This window comes from Sinohyriopsis cumingii, chromosome 4 (genome assembly GCF_028554795.1).
Source record: "Sinohyriopsis cumingii isolate HCF-2022 chromosome 4, ASM2855479v2, whole genome shotgun sequence".
Taxonomy (NCBI): domain Eukaryota; kingdom Metazoa; phylum Mollusca; class Bivalvia; order Unionida; family Unionidae; genus Sinohyriopsis; species Sinohyriopsis cumingii.
The window spans coordinates 14514532-14530331 of record NC_142964.1 but is presented as its reverse complement, the minus strand read 5'-3'; the positions used below and the strand labels follow the sequence as shown (position 1 = coordinate 14530331).

General features: G+C 34.0%; 1 protein-coding gene across 2 annotated transcripts in view; it reads left to right on the top strand.

Annotated features, from left to right (window-relative positions):
• Positions 1–15800, top strand: part of LOC149800647 (serine/threonine-protein kinase RIO2-like) — a 48313-nt gene that overhangs the window by 352 nt on the left and 32161 nt on the right. The window contains exons 1-3 of one of the 2 annotated variants that reach the window (XM_089954658.1): positions 470–1162; positions 4984–5128; positions 13416–13529. In XM_089954658.1, coding sequence (XP_089810784.1) covers positions 4990–5128; positions 13416–13529 — 253 coding nt within the window. In that variant the 5' untranslated portion in view covers positions 470–1162; positions 4984–4989. Of the gene's footprint in view, positions 1–469; positions 1163–4983; positions 5129–13415; positions 13530–15800 lie in introns of those variants that run through there. The other variant, XM_089954657.1, reaches the window with a different exon arrangement.

The window sequence follows — 15800 nt, the reverse complement described above, 5'->3', positions numbered from 1 at the left end:
ATTGTTAGTAACGATACGAGCCCATGTTTGTTATTTGGACAATTATGTTGGGGATAAGAATAGTCTACAACGTAAGACACATCACCCGATTTTTTTTTTTATTCTGGAGGGTGGGGGTGGTTCTTACTGCCTAAATAACGGCGCCAATGTTTCCCTTTACCCTCATTTGTGCTTGATAGACCCTCAGATTTTGTATTTCACCCCCAGTGTTGATATCAAAGTTTGTTTTTTACTCAGTCTGACCCCTATTTTTGACACCAAGGGGAATTTTGACCCCCAATCTTGCACCCCTAGGGGATACATTGAACGGCGCTCTGTAGCGTGATTTGATGTCGACTAACAGTATAATGAAAGTCAGATTTTCAAAAATATCACACATCTGGCAGCCAGTAACGACGATTTCCTACAAAGTAAAAGTTATAATGTTTTTGTCCGACTTTACTTACCCTGATGTATTTTCTCTAATAAATTCAAATTCTCACAAAAGAAATGGATCTGTTTTCAAGTTTCGTTGGCCTACATTTCAGTTGGCTGGAAAGCAATGAAAGTGGGGAATGCCAAAATCGGGTTGAGTTGAAATATTCTTTAGTGAAACGAAAAAATATATATTATGCCAATTGAAACTGTAAAGCAGCATTTCCTTTCATTCAAGAAACATATCTGCATTGTGAACCTACTTAAACATACTTCGGCATACCTCGACTACAGTTGCATTGCAACAAATTCAAATGTATGTAAACGAACATGAAAATGCATCCATTTGCTAGTGTCATATTTTCATTCCACCAGGATAAAGACTGCACAGTAAGTATATTACTCATAAATTAGTGGGAGGGTGTCGATATATGCTGCCAAATGTGTGAAATATTCCTGAAACTTTGAGTACTCATTCCGATGACAACGGCTTTACATGGCCATTATTTGGATAGTAAGACATAGCACTAAAAGAAAATCAACAGTTCTGTATCTTACATTGTAGGACTAGGGTTAGAATTGATGCACCCCCAACATTAATGTCCAAGTATCAAATAATGTGGTGGAATGGGTGAGAGGAAACTGGGATTATGATGTATAAAGTGTTATGGAATGCGATCTTGTTATGACAGACCATTCCTACTAATTCAACTACTGTTGATGATGAACACTCACCTCCACCACCACAGTAATAATAATAATAATAATACTTCTTCATTATGGGATTTGGCCTTCACTGAAGCAACTTGTCAATAGTCCTATACGTACAAATTGCACACTGATATGTTAATGGTAACTAATTAGTTCCTCAACTTCATGGATGAGCATGTAAAGTATTGTCTTTTATGATATGTATCCTTGGAGGGGGGGGGGTTACTTAGTCTTAATACTTGTTATGTTTCTCATTTTCTTCTGCTTCATCAGGGTAACCAGAAGCCAGTTTTCAATAATCACTGTTGGCAACCCATATTGATTCTGTTGCACAACTTCAACTCAAATTGCTTAAGTTGTATACTTGATCCTCTCATGGGTTCCTTATGGTCTTGACTATTTCCAATCTGAATAAATCACTGCACATTGACTGGCACCATTTTGTTATTTGGAAGTGCTTGATCTTATCAAATAACAAAGTCTTGAAACAATGTTTCCTTTGTATTGTAAAGTTTTCAATACAACCTTGATTGGTTGTATTGAAACCTTGATATCATCCGAAAATGTAATTATGTATGACTATTTCCATTGATATAACTAATGGTATACTAAAGTATATAAATTAAATCATGCCAATAATTCATATTAATTACTATACTACCAAAAAATGCTATAAAGAATAAATGATACAGAGTTAAATCTTATAATTAAAAAAGAAAGGAAAAAGGATGTGAAAGAAAATGAATGAAATCCTTTAGAAGCTACATAATCTGTTCCTTAAAAGATGAGCAGTGAACACCATGAATCATCTGTCAAAATAAAGAGGTTGAAAGTAAGGCAACATTCATTAGCTGGTATATTTTCTTGTTTTATTTCCTTTCTTAGTACTTTGAGAATATGGCATGCCATCCTACAATACTTACTCTGATTGATGACTTTTTACTGACTGAATTAAATCTTCACATTCAAGTGTCTGTATGTTTCAAATTATGTTGGGTGCTATTTCTTTCATGAAGAACAATGGCAGCCTAGAAATACCAAATTTAGTTGAATTAGGGGTTAATTCTCTTTAACAAAATGAACATTTCTAATTAAATTTGTTTGAAGATGTTTAGCTCATTTCCCTTTTTTTTTGTTGGTATCTTGTATATATACTGTTATTTCTTGATTCATGAAACATTGCGCAGGGATGCATCTTGATGCACCATCATAACAAACTTTACTTACTGTGACCTATATTACTTGCTTTTATGACTGGTTAAATTGCATTTTTTAAGTTGATACAAGAGTCCTCAAACTTGATGATTGATGCATGTCTGTTAGTAACACACACAACAAAGGAAGGCCACTGTGACCTACATTTAAAATTTTACTGGCTTATGTTGTTACAAGTCTGTGCTCTTAAAATAAGTAACAGAAAAGAGTGAGAAACGACAACCTTTGTAAAATTCAACAAATAATTTATTTCTTTGGAATACAAAGTGAAAATGAAAAAAAGAACTTAAAGTACTGCATATTAAATCCCAAAATAATCCTAGAATTACAGACAAAAGTCCTAATAATTTGATGTTCTGACTAAACTTTAGTGGAAATCCAAATTTAGGCCAATGCTGAAGGTGTTGATGTGCCTGTGGTGGCCTGTATTGTGTTGCTTTTCCAGGTCTTTTGTTGAAACACAGTAATATAATTCCAGGTTTGAATTAACTGTAAATCCCATTGAATGTATCTGTCCAAGAATCATTTTTATGAGCAATCTGTATATTTCCAGAGATATTAATCACTAAATTAAATAATTTGAAGAAATAAATTCCAGCCCAAATGAACTTCCGGACACAATAATAATATAAAATTGATTCTGCTAGATCTTAAAGCACAAATTAATGATCTTTCTAATAACAAGATTATATAGTCTTCTACTTGACCTAAAAGAAAATAACCTTCTGGAAGGTTCATATTATTTACAAAATAAAATGTTAGTTATTATTAGTAAGTCTGTTGTGAAAATCATAATATGTAACCTGGACTGTGTCAGGTACACCAGATAAATTCATGTGGAGTTCCAATGACCTAGACCCAGACCCAAATAAACATGTTTACTGCTATTAAAAATGATCCTGATATTAAACCCATGCACATAAGAGAAAATTGTAGCTTTATATTATTTGTTTACATAATTTAAAAAAAATCAATAATTCAGGCCATGTAGAAAATAAATTTGATTTTGGACAAGGTTATGTCCAATTTACAATGTTACATTACAATAGTATATAATCTAGTAGGTCACTGTGACCCAGTTTTGATGTGTCACAAACTTGGATTTAATATCAAGCACTGTTCATGACAGAATCATCAAACTAAATGATTGCATATATCTCTAAGTGCCACTCTCGGTTTTTCACCAAGGAATCCGATGGAGGGGACATTGTGTACTCTGGCCCTCAAAATCTGGGGGACAACCAAAAATTCTAAGGCACAAGAAAATATAATACATCAGGAATGATATTGCAGTAATTAATTAGGGCTGCCTGGTGGTCTATTTCCACTGGTGGCCCCATAATTATTTGTGTGAAATAAACTAATTGATAGTTAGACATTTAGCTTGCCTTAAGTTTTCAGGCATTTCAGTCATATCTATACTTTTGCCTCTTTCTTTATAAGATGCAAACTTGATCGTACAAACGCCTGCCATTGTTTTGTTTTTAAAGTACATTTTAGGCATAATGAGTATTGAGATTCCCCCAAAAATGAGCATCATCTGAGACTAGTCCTACGTTGTTAAATGTCCACCCAGATATATTTAAGTTGTCATGCCCAAATAATTTGGTCACCTTAGACACTGGAAGCAGAAACCATTTGAGTCCATAATTAATGGTAGATATAAAAAAGTGAGTGTTAGTTAAGGAAAAGAGTATTTAACAAAGCATAGATTATTGTTAATAGTATACCATATCTGTCTGACAGAAATGTCAATGGTCATCATCAAGTCCTGCCAGTAAAAATCACACTTTGGAGTTGTCAGAGCCATTCCTTTATATGCCTCAGAATGTCTCAGATTAATTGAAAGGGGCTGTTAACACTCATTTTCTTCTGATGATTGGCTTTGTTAATTAATAAGCCTTAGCTTTAGCCATATCTGCATCTATTCAGCTACCAAATATACTCACTTTTAAATAAGTCTAATTGCAAATAACATTGGTCATGATCTGCCCTCACATAATGCACTGGCAGATCGGAGTCATTGTTCTGCTGGTTATTCCAAACAAATGGCATAGACCCAGATATGCTGTCACATTATGCATTGGTAGATACGGGTCTGTGCAGTTTGCAGTTGAACGCGATTTACAGACAGTGGTACTTAATTTCTGTATTTTTATTGATGTTGCATTTTTCTGGATTTGTAGTATGACTAGAGGATGCCTGCATGAGTTGTGTATTTAGACTGGTCATGTATAGGCTTTGAACCAGTCTCAGTTAAGATATGCTGTAAATTAATTTGTATCTGCTGGATGTTTATAGTGTAAATCTTGAATATATACAAGTTTGTAATCAGAAGGTGCATCAAATTTTTGGGTTACTGCATTATGATTCTGAAAGTCACTAGAAGGCAGCAAGTTAACAATTTTTACTTGTCAGTTTTTAGTTTTTAGTTGCAAATGTAAGTATTTCAGTTGCATTTTTCAAGCACTGATATTCAGTGTAATATTTCTCTTTTTTTAATGAATTATCATAAACAATGCTCAGAAAATTGGCAAAATGCCAAATTACCATAATGTACCTTTTTCATTTCAGTTTTTCAGCAAGAAAAATAATTTTTAATTAAATGTGCATTGATGAATAATGGTTATTGCTAAATTTTAGGTTGAGATGGGGATGAAGAATCATGAAATTGTGCCTGTTGCCTTAATAGCCTCAATAGCTCACCTGCATGCAGGTGGATGTCACAAGATCCTGCGAGAACTTTCCAAACATAGGCTGGTTGCATATGAACATGGGGCCAAGAGAGGTACAGTTCAAATTAGTTTTAACAAGAACACATTTTCATGCTGATTTTTGTCATGCATGTCCGTCAGATTGAGCTGTGCTTTATGCAGAAATTTGATGCTCAGTATACAGAACAATACATAGTTAATGAAACAATATCTGTCATAATATGTAATGGTTTCAATGTCTGTCATAATATGTAACGGTTTGGAGACTGCAGCATGATGTACATTTCTGTATTGAAATTGTGATAACACATACATTACAGCTTAGCAACAGGCACAACAAAATTCTTGGTGGTCTAATGTAAATTTCAAGATGCTAGACTGGTACATAATCTTCAGAGAGCATGCCATAATTCACAGTGATATACTCTTGTACCTTGTCTAACATTTTTTTGTGGATATGTTTACTATGATTGTAATGATTATAGATATTATATAATTTTGTGTTAGAAAATTATGAGGGAAAAAGTTATCATTTTTTTGGGTATTTTGTATCATTACTTATATGTGTTATTATGCATGATATTATATGAGTTGTATCAGTACATCATCTCAGTATGTGCATTGTTGGAAAGAAATATCCCATTACCAGTATGCTTTGATAAACCATTTCCAGGGATGGTCCTGGCTTTTAAAAAGCTGTCGCCAAAAAAATCGCCAACCTCAATATTTTGTCGCCAATTTTCAAAAAGTGTCGCCAAAACAAGTAGTGTACATTTTTCCAAGTGTTAATTTAGTCTATTAATGTAACAGGCAATGAAAATTACAAAAGTTGGGTTAGTTAATACTTTAATTACAACAAACATTAACAAAATGTTACAAACTGTTACATGAAGATCTGTCGCGATTTTAGAGTTGCCCACTTGTTGAATGCAGTTTCAAAGTCTAATTTTTCACATTTGTACATGCTGATTCTCATTAAATTCTCGAGAGATGAGATGCAGAGCTTATTTCTGATGTCAGTTTTTATGAGGTTCATCTTACTGAATCCACGTTCAGTCTACAGTGCTGACAGGTGACACCAGTAGTCTCTCAGCAGTCCCCCCCCCCCCCCCGGCTAGCATCCCAAAGCTTGCAGTGAATTGCTTCCTAAATCCCAAGAATGATCACTGAATGCGGTATAAATTTTCTTGACAAGCAAAATAGGATCTCCATTCCCACGAATGAAACTTACACGAGTCAACACCTGGCAATATTGGACCGTATATATAAGCATAAATTCACACCCAATTTAGGGATTCTTTCACTCCTGTATTTTGAGAAATAAATAATTATTATTAATTATGCAAAACTGTTTGTGTTTTTTTTTTTGCTATTTCTTGTTGCGGAGTTTAAGTCTCTGCAGCCGTAACACGGAATTGATGGCAAAAGGAAAAGATCAGTGAGTAAAATGCTGCACTGGCGACGGATATAATTGTGATTGAGAATTTTTCCATTTGCTTTGTATTTATACACAGTCGGTACTTCAAAGGTTATAAGTTTTCTATGAAGGTTTAGCAAAACTATTGTATTGGTATATGTATAAAAAAAAAACACAGAAGGATTAGCCATACAATTTAATTGTATCTGTTCTACTCGCGTCTTCAGAAGTCGGTCAGTTGTAGGTATAGTGTGGTAGCATGATTGACTTTATCACAGCATACAGTACTCAGCCCGGATGTCAGCATAAGCAGATTATGATGTAACAATGCACTGTAAAGATGGGGTTGTCAATACGAACAAAGGATCGTTTGTGTAACAGATTGATTCCAATGCATTGCTTAGTCAGGTTTGTGGCTTCCTTTCGTTCTCGCTTTTAATTTATCCAGTCCAAATCCATGATTGTATGTACAAATTAAATAACCAAAAAATATGTCGCCAAAAAAATCGCCAGATGGGATATTTTTGTCGCCAATAAGGAAAAAAAATCGCAATTTGCAACATTGGCGAAGCCCAGGACGATCCCTGCATTTCACCTCAGCTATCAAAGCTTATGCAAGTCCCATTGTACACATACATCTGCTGTCAGAAAACAGTGTTATAAAGAACCCTTTCTCATTTAAATACTTGTAATTTTGTGTTCATTCACTGATGCACAGTAAATGTATCTATTTTAACATTATATATTCTGTTCAAGATTCTTTTGAAGGACAACATAAAAAATATATGACTATCCAGTGTAACCCCAATATTACATGATGATTTAGGTCTAATTAAATGATATTTTGTTACATACCATATTGTGATAAAGCAAAACAAGTCAGCTGCAAAAAATGGTGCATACCCCATCCCAAAAATGGGGGGGGGGATAGAAATGGGTACAATGCTAAGGACTTCATTGACGTAGCTATTAACTTGTACCATATCATACATGCCAACCATTATTCTTTTGGCATAATCATTAGCTTTTTGTGACTGAATTACATCTTGTGCTTGCCTGTATATGGATTATGCATTTCCGGTATGTTACAGAGTAAATGAAAGTAAAGTAATAAAAGTGTTTGTAATTTATATTGTTGTCTCTTTAATTTGGGGCCCCGAGTGGCCAAGTGGTTTAAAGTGCTCACTGTTATGGATCACTACCATCTCACCTCTGTGTGGGTTCGAGTCTCATGCGCAGCCAATGTGGGTATGTGAGAAAGTTTGCCAGTAGCTTATCGTGGTTCTTTCTGGGCCAGAATCAGTGGACTTCACAAACATGTATGATGTAGACTAGTTAAAGTGAGTGTTCAATTGAAATAATTTTTCAGTATGTTTTGTGTTTTCTTCTTGAATTTGCATAGGAAAAAGAACATTGGTTTTGGTTCTAATCCACATGGATTTTGCTCATTTTTCCCAAGTATTTTTGACCCGTAGATCCAGGTTAGTAGAAAAAATAAATGGACGTTTTTGGTACAGTGTACTGTAATTGCAGCATATAATGTCATAGCATCAGTGAAGATGAGTTACTACTTTTAGTACATGTAATATATAGATAGCACTTTTATGCTCAGATTACAATTTTTGTCACTTATATCAGCAAAAATTATGCTTATACATCTCTTGAGGTTGGCATGTATGCCATATTAAATAAGAAGTAATAAAAACATTATATATTTAATATTTTTGTTGTATGTGACATCTGCAACATTAGTGTAAATAGTTGAGTGTATGTACACACCAGTTGAATCTGTTTTTATCCATAATAGTAACTCAAATAAAAAATGTGCATAAAGAAGCATAATTTCTAATAAGAGACCTTTGCTAGATCTATTTGAATCCATTCAATATCTTGCTAATAATTCACACAAACTTATGAAACGGGTGTTTTTTTTTAAGCATTCATATTCGCTGGTAGTGTCCAAATGGTCTGATTTTTTACCAACAATAAAACACATAATTCAGATATTGAGAGTTTCTAAAAAGAAACCAGTATTTAGGCTTTAAAAGTACATATACTTGAGCTGAACATGCATATAGAAAATCAAAGGTATTGGCCTCATAATTCTTGTGATGAGAATTCAACAGGTGTGTGTATATATAAATTTCTTGAACTCAGATCAGGAGTAAACCATTTGATTGTATGGGTTAAGAGCAAGTTCAGTTGAGTTATTATCAGAATGACAGAGGAAAAAAACAGTATTCATTGAAACATTGTGTTATGTATATTTAATTTAATTTGTCTGTTAGTTTTTAATATTTTTTATTTTATTTTTATTTTTTTAATTTTTATTATATGCTATGGGTAATGAAACATTGTATCTAGTTGCTGACCTTGTTCCAAAATCAGTGACAGTTTTGGTAAACCACTTTTTTTAAATTTAAAAAAAAAATCTTTCTCAGAGTAAGAAACATTAAGTTGAGTCAAGGTCATACCTGGACTATGTGATATTTATCATGTGCCAATTGGTAACAAACTTCTATTTTTTCCAGAAGAATGAACTTTTGACCCTCATCTGTTTTGCATTTTATCTAGTCATATAATTGATGTTTTGATAAAGGTTTGTCAGTTGGGCTTAAAACACTTGACATGTTAAGTTGTATTATGTTGTGACCAGTTTGGGCTGAATTTTATTTTTCTTCAAATTATTGAATTCAAGTGATTGTTTTCCCTAGAAAAACAAAAGTGCTCTGATAATTCTTGGACAAAGACATTCATTGGAATTTATACTGAATTCAAACCTGGAATAATATTTCTGTGATTCAGCAAGAGACTATTGACACATCTGCACTTTGTAGGTTATTACAGCTGTCATCACCTTCCATCTTGAATTTCATCGGGATTTGAATTGAGATTTACTTAGAACTTTTCATTGATAGGACTTGTGTTTATAATTCTTGAATTATTTTTGGATTTAATTTGCAATACGGTAAGTTCATTTTTCTTATTTTTCACTTTGTATTCTAGGGAAATAAATTATTTGTTAAATTTTACAAAGCTTATTGTCTTCACTTTTTTCTGTTGCTTATTTTAAGAGCATTGACTCGTAACAATTGTTTTATAACTATAACTTTGCTTCACTGCAGAGTCAAAAAAGCATGGAGTTGAATGTTTGGTTATATTAGCCAATCTCTCCATCCCTTTAACTTAAATGGTTTTGTTCCAATCAGTGTTAACACTATATGGAAAGTTTCCTGTGTATATGTGAATGATTTGAAGCTAGATAATGATAAGAGTTAAGAAGAAAGGCGGTGGGTGTTGTTTTATATTTGTGTGGCAATGACCAAAACTGAATCATTCAGTTATAATTTGGCCCATAAAATTGTAGCAGGAGGTTGATATGATTGAGCAGGCATCACATCGATAATCTAATGTTCTCCTTTAAAATGGCAGATAAATTAATTGATTTATAAGTGTGGGTAAGAAGTATTTTTAGACCACCACATTGTTTGCTTGACTTGTGCACACTAAATTTTGAAGCTGATTGCATTCTTTAAAATCAGACTTAATCCTGTCTGGGGCTTCAGGCTTCTTGAACAATAAAAGCTTTACATTTCTATAACCTGTTATCTGTTTTAACACATAAATCCCAATTTTTTTGAATGCCTTCATCACGAATAATTGTTATGGAACAACCGGGTAATTTTTATAGGAAATGCAGAATAGTATTCACTGGTCAACAGACGGTGATGATTAATAACATCACTGTGCACATTTTGTTTTTCTTTCTCCCTTTTTTTGTGTAAATCATTGTCCCATAATTTGAACAACATTTAGTAGTGAGCTTAACTTTGAATATTAGCAATTACGGAAAATCACAGCCCACCCTCACCCCCAAATTTAAATGGTCACTACCTTACACTTATAGTGGATACATTTGCTGTGTGTTGTTAACTGTTGTATAAGTTGTCATCTAAAAATTGCCTATACTATAGCTGACAACCAGTAACAGACATATTGCTGACATTAGAAAACTTTTTGATAAAAATAAGAAGTGTTAATACTGAGTCTGAAACCTACACTTCACTAGCTAGACTTTTGATGTAATAGGCAGAGAAACATTTAAGTTGAATGCTAACACCTGTGGAAAGATGTATATCAGAGAAAGCCAGTAAACATAAAAGATGCTGACTCAACAAATTAGAAAATATTTAGTGGACTAGAGAAATTACATGAAGTCCAAACAGAAAAGGAGAAATTACATAAAATTCTAACAGAAAACAAATGCTCTCCTCAAAATCTTAAGACAGTCGTGGTCTTACAGAGGAATACATTTAGTTATAACATATGCTAGGCCCAAAAAACGTGTGATTGCTATTGCACTGGTTTTAAAATTAGTGTAGGTAGTTAGGTAGGTTTTTAAAAAAAAAAACTTTTATATAAACTTTATATTTATTATAATGATTAGTATATATGATATACTAAGGGCTTCAAGTACTGGGCTAAACTGGCTCAGTTACATCCACATATCAATTTTGGGGAAAAAAATTTTACCCGGGGGAAAAAAAGCACTAATGTCAGCACTAAAAAACAGGGATGGTTGGTTGTTCAGAAACATTTATTGCCTTAGTAAATAATTATTTTTTGAAACTGTATTTCTTCTTTTTATAATCCAGCATTTTTCCAGAAGTTGGATTTGGCCTGAATATCTTTTAGGACATCATATATGGCCACCATGTTGGCATATTTGATACCTTAAAATGTGATTAAATATAATATTTATAATATTCTAAATTAACTTGTGATGGATGCAACTATGTTGTAAAGAAAATAATATTATAGTGTCTATAGTTTTTAACTCCTTCGAAATGATTTTATTTCATTTTTGTAATTTTTATTCATGGTAAATTGTACAGGATATCTTTAGTTAGAATTTACCTGCATGATCTGAGTCTGTTAAGAGCATAAAATTACATAGGATCCCCAAATAGATGCTGACTTATGTGTTGACAATTACTACTAATAATCTTTATGAATAACTTAATCGCAGTTCGAGGCAAAATGAGTAGTAAGATCTGTTACCCGGGGTATATCGAGAAATATAGTCATAACAGCAGTTGTATATAAGGAAACAACTGACTAATCAGATTCATTCTGATTTTTTCTGACCAATCAGATTCATTCTGATTTTGGAGTGATCTTCATTTCTTGTGTTCCTGTTGTAAGTCTGCAGATGTGTTTTATGTTGTACTTAGATATTATTCAGGAGTAAAGACATTTGTTTGGACTGTTCAGTGGAAATAGAAAGTACTCATTATTTGGATATATATTATTATTCTGGAACTGTTGTGAATTATTCAGATGAGTTCTAGATGATGCCATCTTGATGTCGTTATTCTTGGTGGACCAATACATTTCTGGTTTTGAAATTTATCTGGATTCACTTCAGAATAATGTAAGCTCCTCTGTCATTTTCATATATAACTTTGATAATTAAAGTATTTGTTAAGTTTTACAAAACTTACTGGTTTTGTTTGTTTCTGTTACTTAGTTTATGACTATAGAATCATAACAATATTTTGGAATTAATTTGTCATGAAAATGATATCATGCTTTTAATATCATTATCACAAGATTATTCAGGAATTTCCATACTGATGGAAACCACCAAGGTACTAGTATACTGAAAAGTACCATGGTACATACCACCAGAAATAAATACTGCTGTAAGTGAGTATACTAGTAATACAGCACACCTCTACTCATAAAGTTGTTGTTGTTGTTGTTGTAGGGTTTAACGCCATTTTTCAGCACACGATAGACTATACATGGCGGCCAGTATTAATGGTGACTCATAAAGTTAGGGCCATAGCCACCAGCATTACATTCTAGCAGAACTGTTCCCTAAAGGACATCATTTAAGATAATATTTGGCATGGAGGTCAAATACAATATTCTCTGACTCTTTCTGAGATACCTCTTGTCACAAAGGGTGCTATTTGTATCAGCAGCTCAACAGGCTACCATCCCATGTCACTTGGTATAACAGGCCATCTTCAGGTGTTTCTTGGCACAAAAGGCTGCCTTCCTGTGTCACTTGGCAGCTCCACAATGACATGGGTTTGGCTTATCTTACTTAGGAATTTGAGGGAGTGAAAACAGTTGATATCAACCATATTAATTATTTGATCTGTGCTTCTGGAAACGTGCATCTCATACGAGACTGGACATTGCTGCACATATGTTAGGAGACCAGAATTAGGACTAAACCTGCAGGACATGTAATTTCTTTCTTCTCTTACTCCTAACACATTATAAATAAGTAATGCATTTGGAGAAGAAAGCAATTTTTGGAGTTAAATATATTTCTTCAATCATAGTTACCCAATCATAATAGAGGTTGTCCTATGCAAACTCTTCCATCAGTTAAAGATGCACTTTTACTCCATTAGTATCAGGTAAATGATGGGATATGAATGACACAATTCCTTTATCCAAGGAAAATTACTCCTGTATGAAATCTGCCTCTACAAGCAGACAGTGTTTTAACACTTATATCCAAAATGAGACAAAAGATGTGCATTATGATCTTTTTCACTTGGAGAGTTCGATTTGTGAGGTAGTGCATGTTCTCCTTACATATTATGATCAGGCAATGTACTATTGAAGAAACAATTTCAGCACCAAAAATTGAGTTTGTAGTCTTGAAAGACCATCTCCTCTGCGAGAAAATAATGGTATCTCTAGACAGGTGGCCTCTTATAACAGGTCACAACATCATATAAAGAATAAATCTGTGCATAGAGATACAGGTTTCAAGACGTGGTCTCAGCAGTTTTCTCTCAAGACAGGTTTTACCTTAATCAGTCAATTAAAAAATTTCTTTTAGCTAATATACTACATACACAGAATATGCAAAAATTAAATAACGCACAGATATTATAATTATTCCCCATCATTTTCAGTGTATGGATATCGTCTGTCAAATGCTGGGTATGACTATCTGGCACTTAAAGCTCTGACATCTCGAAATGTGGTCCAGTCAGTGGGGAACCAGATTGGGGTTGGTAAAGAATCTGGTGAGTAGTTTTTTAACTTTTTAGGCCTGTGATGCTACCACTGTCAGACAGAAATATGCATTTTGCTTTTCATGAATAGCTTGTGTTTGGGGTAAGAAAGAAACACATTGATTTGTGGGTTGAAAGGTCAGTGTTCAAAGTCACAGTAGCTGAAAAGCAAAAAATGATTGCCGCATAACATTGGTGTGGGCCAAATTTTTTGGATGGCTTGCACTTGGGGTAAGGAAATCTTTCGATTTGATGGCATAAATTAAGGTCTCAGTGACTAAAAGAAGAAAACTTAATTTAGTGTTATAACATTAGTTCACTATCACATACCCGCTTCAATCTCTGTGTGTGACTTGAGGTAAGGATGAAGCCTGTACATTTTAAAAATAATGGGTTTTGGGGTCAAAAGGTCAAAGAAAAGGTTATGGTATGTCTAATAAAATATTATTGGCTTCTGCACAGTATGTATTGTTCTAGACTACATACCTAAACAAGCTGACCAGTTATGTTCCTAGTCAATTGTGCCCTACTAGTACCTGCCAAGTTAGGTGTGGGATGGTCTGTTGTCCATCTGTTAGTGCAAGTTTGTAACCTGTACTCCTCCTAAACCAACTGGACGATTGCCATAGAACTTTACACCACAGTTATCTCCATGGACTACATGGCAATAAATGAAAAGGTACCACTTGAAAATCTTGTTACTTACTCCTCCAGAATGGATGTCCTATCAGCTTGGTTTTTTTTTAATGAAAAGACTTTTTATGATATCGAGTCGGCCCTAAATGAAAATGGTACCAATTTAACTCCAATATGACTGTCACAGCAGCCATCTTGAAAATATTTTCATTACTATTCCTGATCAAAATGTCTTATTGATATGGGGTTTTCACCAGAATTTTTATGCTGGTTGGTCGTAAATAAAAATGGTACACTTCAGACATCCAGCTTTCAAATCTTGTTATCACTACTTGTCTTGAATGAATAGTCATATCAACATCTGGTTTTCACTTATAAACATCTTATCATATCTGATTGGTCCTAAATTAAAATGTGAATGGCCATTATTGCAGCTGTAAGTTGTAATTGCTTCTCATAAATGCAAGTCATTTTGACATGGAATTTTTACTTTAAGAGTTCTTATGGTGTCTAGTGGGTCCAAAATAAAAACGATGTAAAATTATCCTCTATGACCATCTTGAAAATATTGTCATCTCTACTCCCCCCATATGGATGGCAGTATCATCATGAAATGACTTCTTATGAGACCTAGCTGGTCCTAAATGAAAATGGTGCCAAATGTGCATGACATATGGTTACTACAATGGCTGTCTTCCAAAATCTTGTTGTTACTAACTCTCCCTGTCTGAATGGTCATATTGATGGAGGGCTTTCACCAAAATACTCAAGGATTTTCTGCTAGGTCCTAAATGAAAATGGTGTCAATCTGATATCCAGTATGCCAACCACAGCAACTAATTTGAAAATCTTAATATTACTGAAAAATATCAGGGATGCTTTCCACACTCAGCAGTTAAAGGAAGAAATGATCTTATCTTGAATTGCTAGAAATTATTTTACATCAGTAGAACATACTTCTCCTCAAGGGACTCTTGTGTATCTTAGCATTAATTTAATTTATGAAAGATTGCTGTGAAAATTTAAAAACAACAAATTATAAATCACAACACTTTCCACAGCATATTTCAAAGCATTTTCTTTCCCCTACCCAGTATTCAACCCCACCCCTTCTTCCCCACCTTAACAATGATCCAGGAGTCATACTACAAAATCTGCCACATCTATAATGCATCTTTCTGTTTTGACTGCATTTATAGACTTTGGTCGGAAAAATATTTGAAAATTTAAATGTAACATAAATTTTGTGCATATTTGACCTTTGACCCACTCTCACTAATCCAAGATGCACTAGACAGTACATTGATAGTGCCATGTTGTTGTAGGGTTCAACGCCATTTTTCAGCACATGATAGGCTATACATGGCGGCCAGTATTAATGGGGGAGGAAGAACCTGGGAAAAACCCATGAAGGAACCACCAACCCATGAGAAGCTACTGGCAAGCTTTCTCACATACCAACATTAGCCAAATCTGAGATAGAACCCAAGCAGACAGAGGTGAGATGGCAGTGATCTGTAATGGAGAGTGCTTTAGACCACTTGGCCACTTGAGGCCCCTAAATAGTGCCAAGATAACTCGAAAGTTTAGTGAATTGTCTTTCATGGTTTGTGGGGGGGGCGAGTGGCCAAGTGGTCTAAAGCGCTC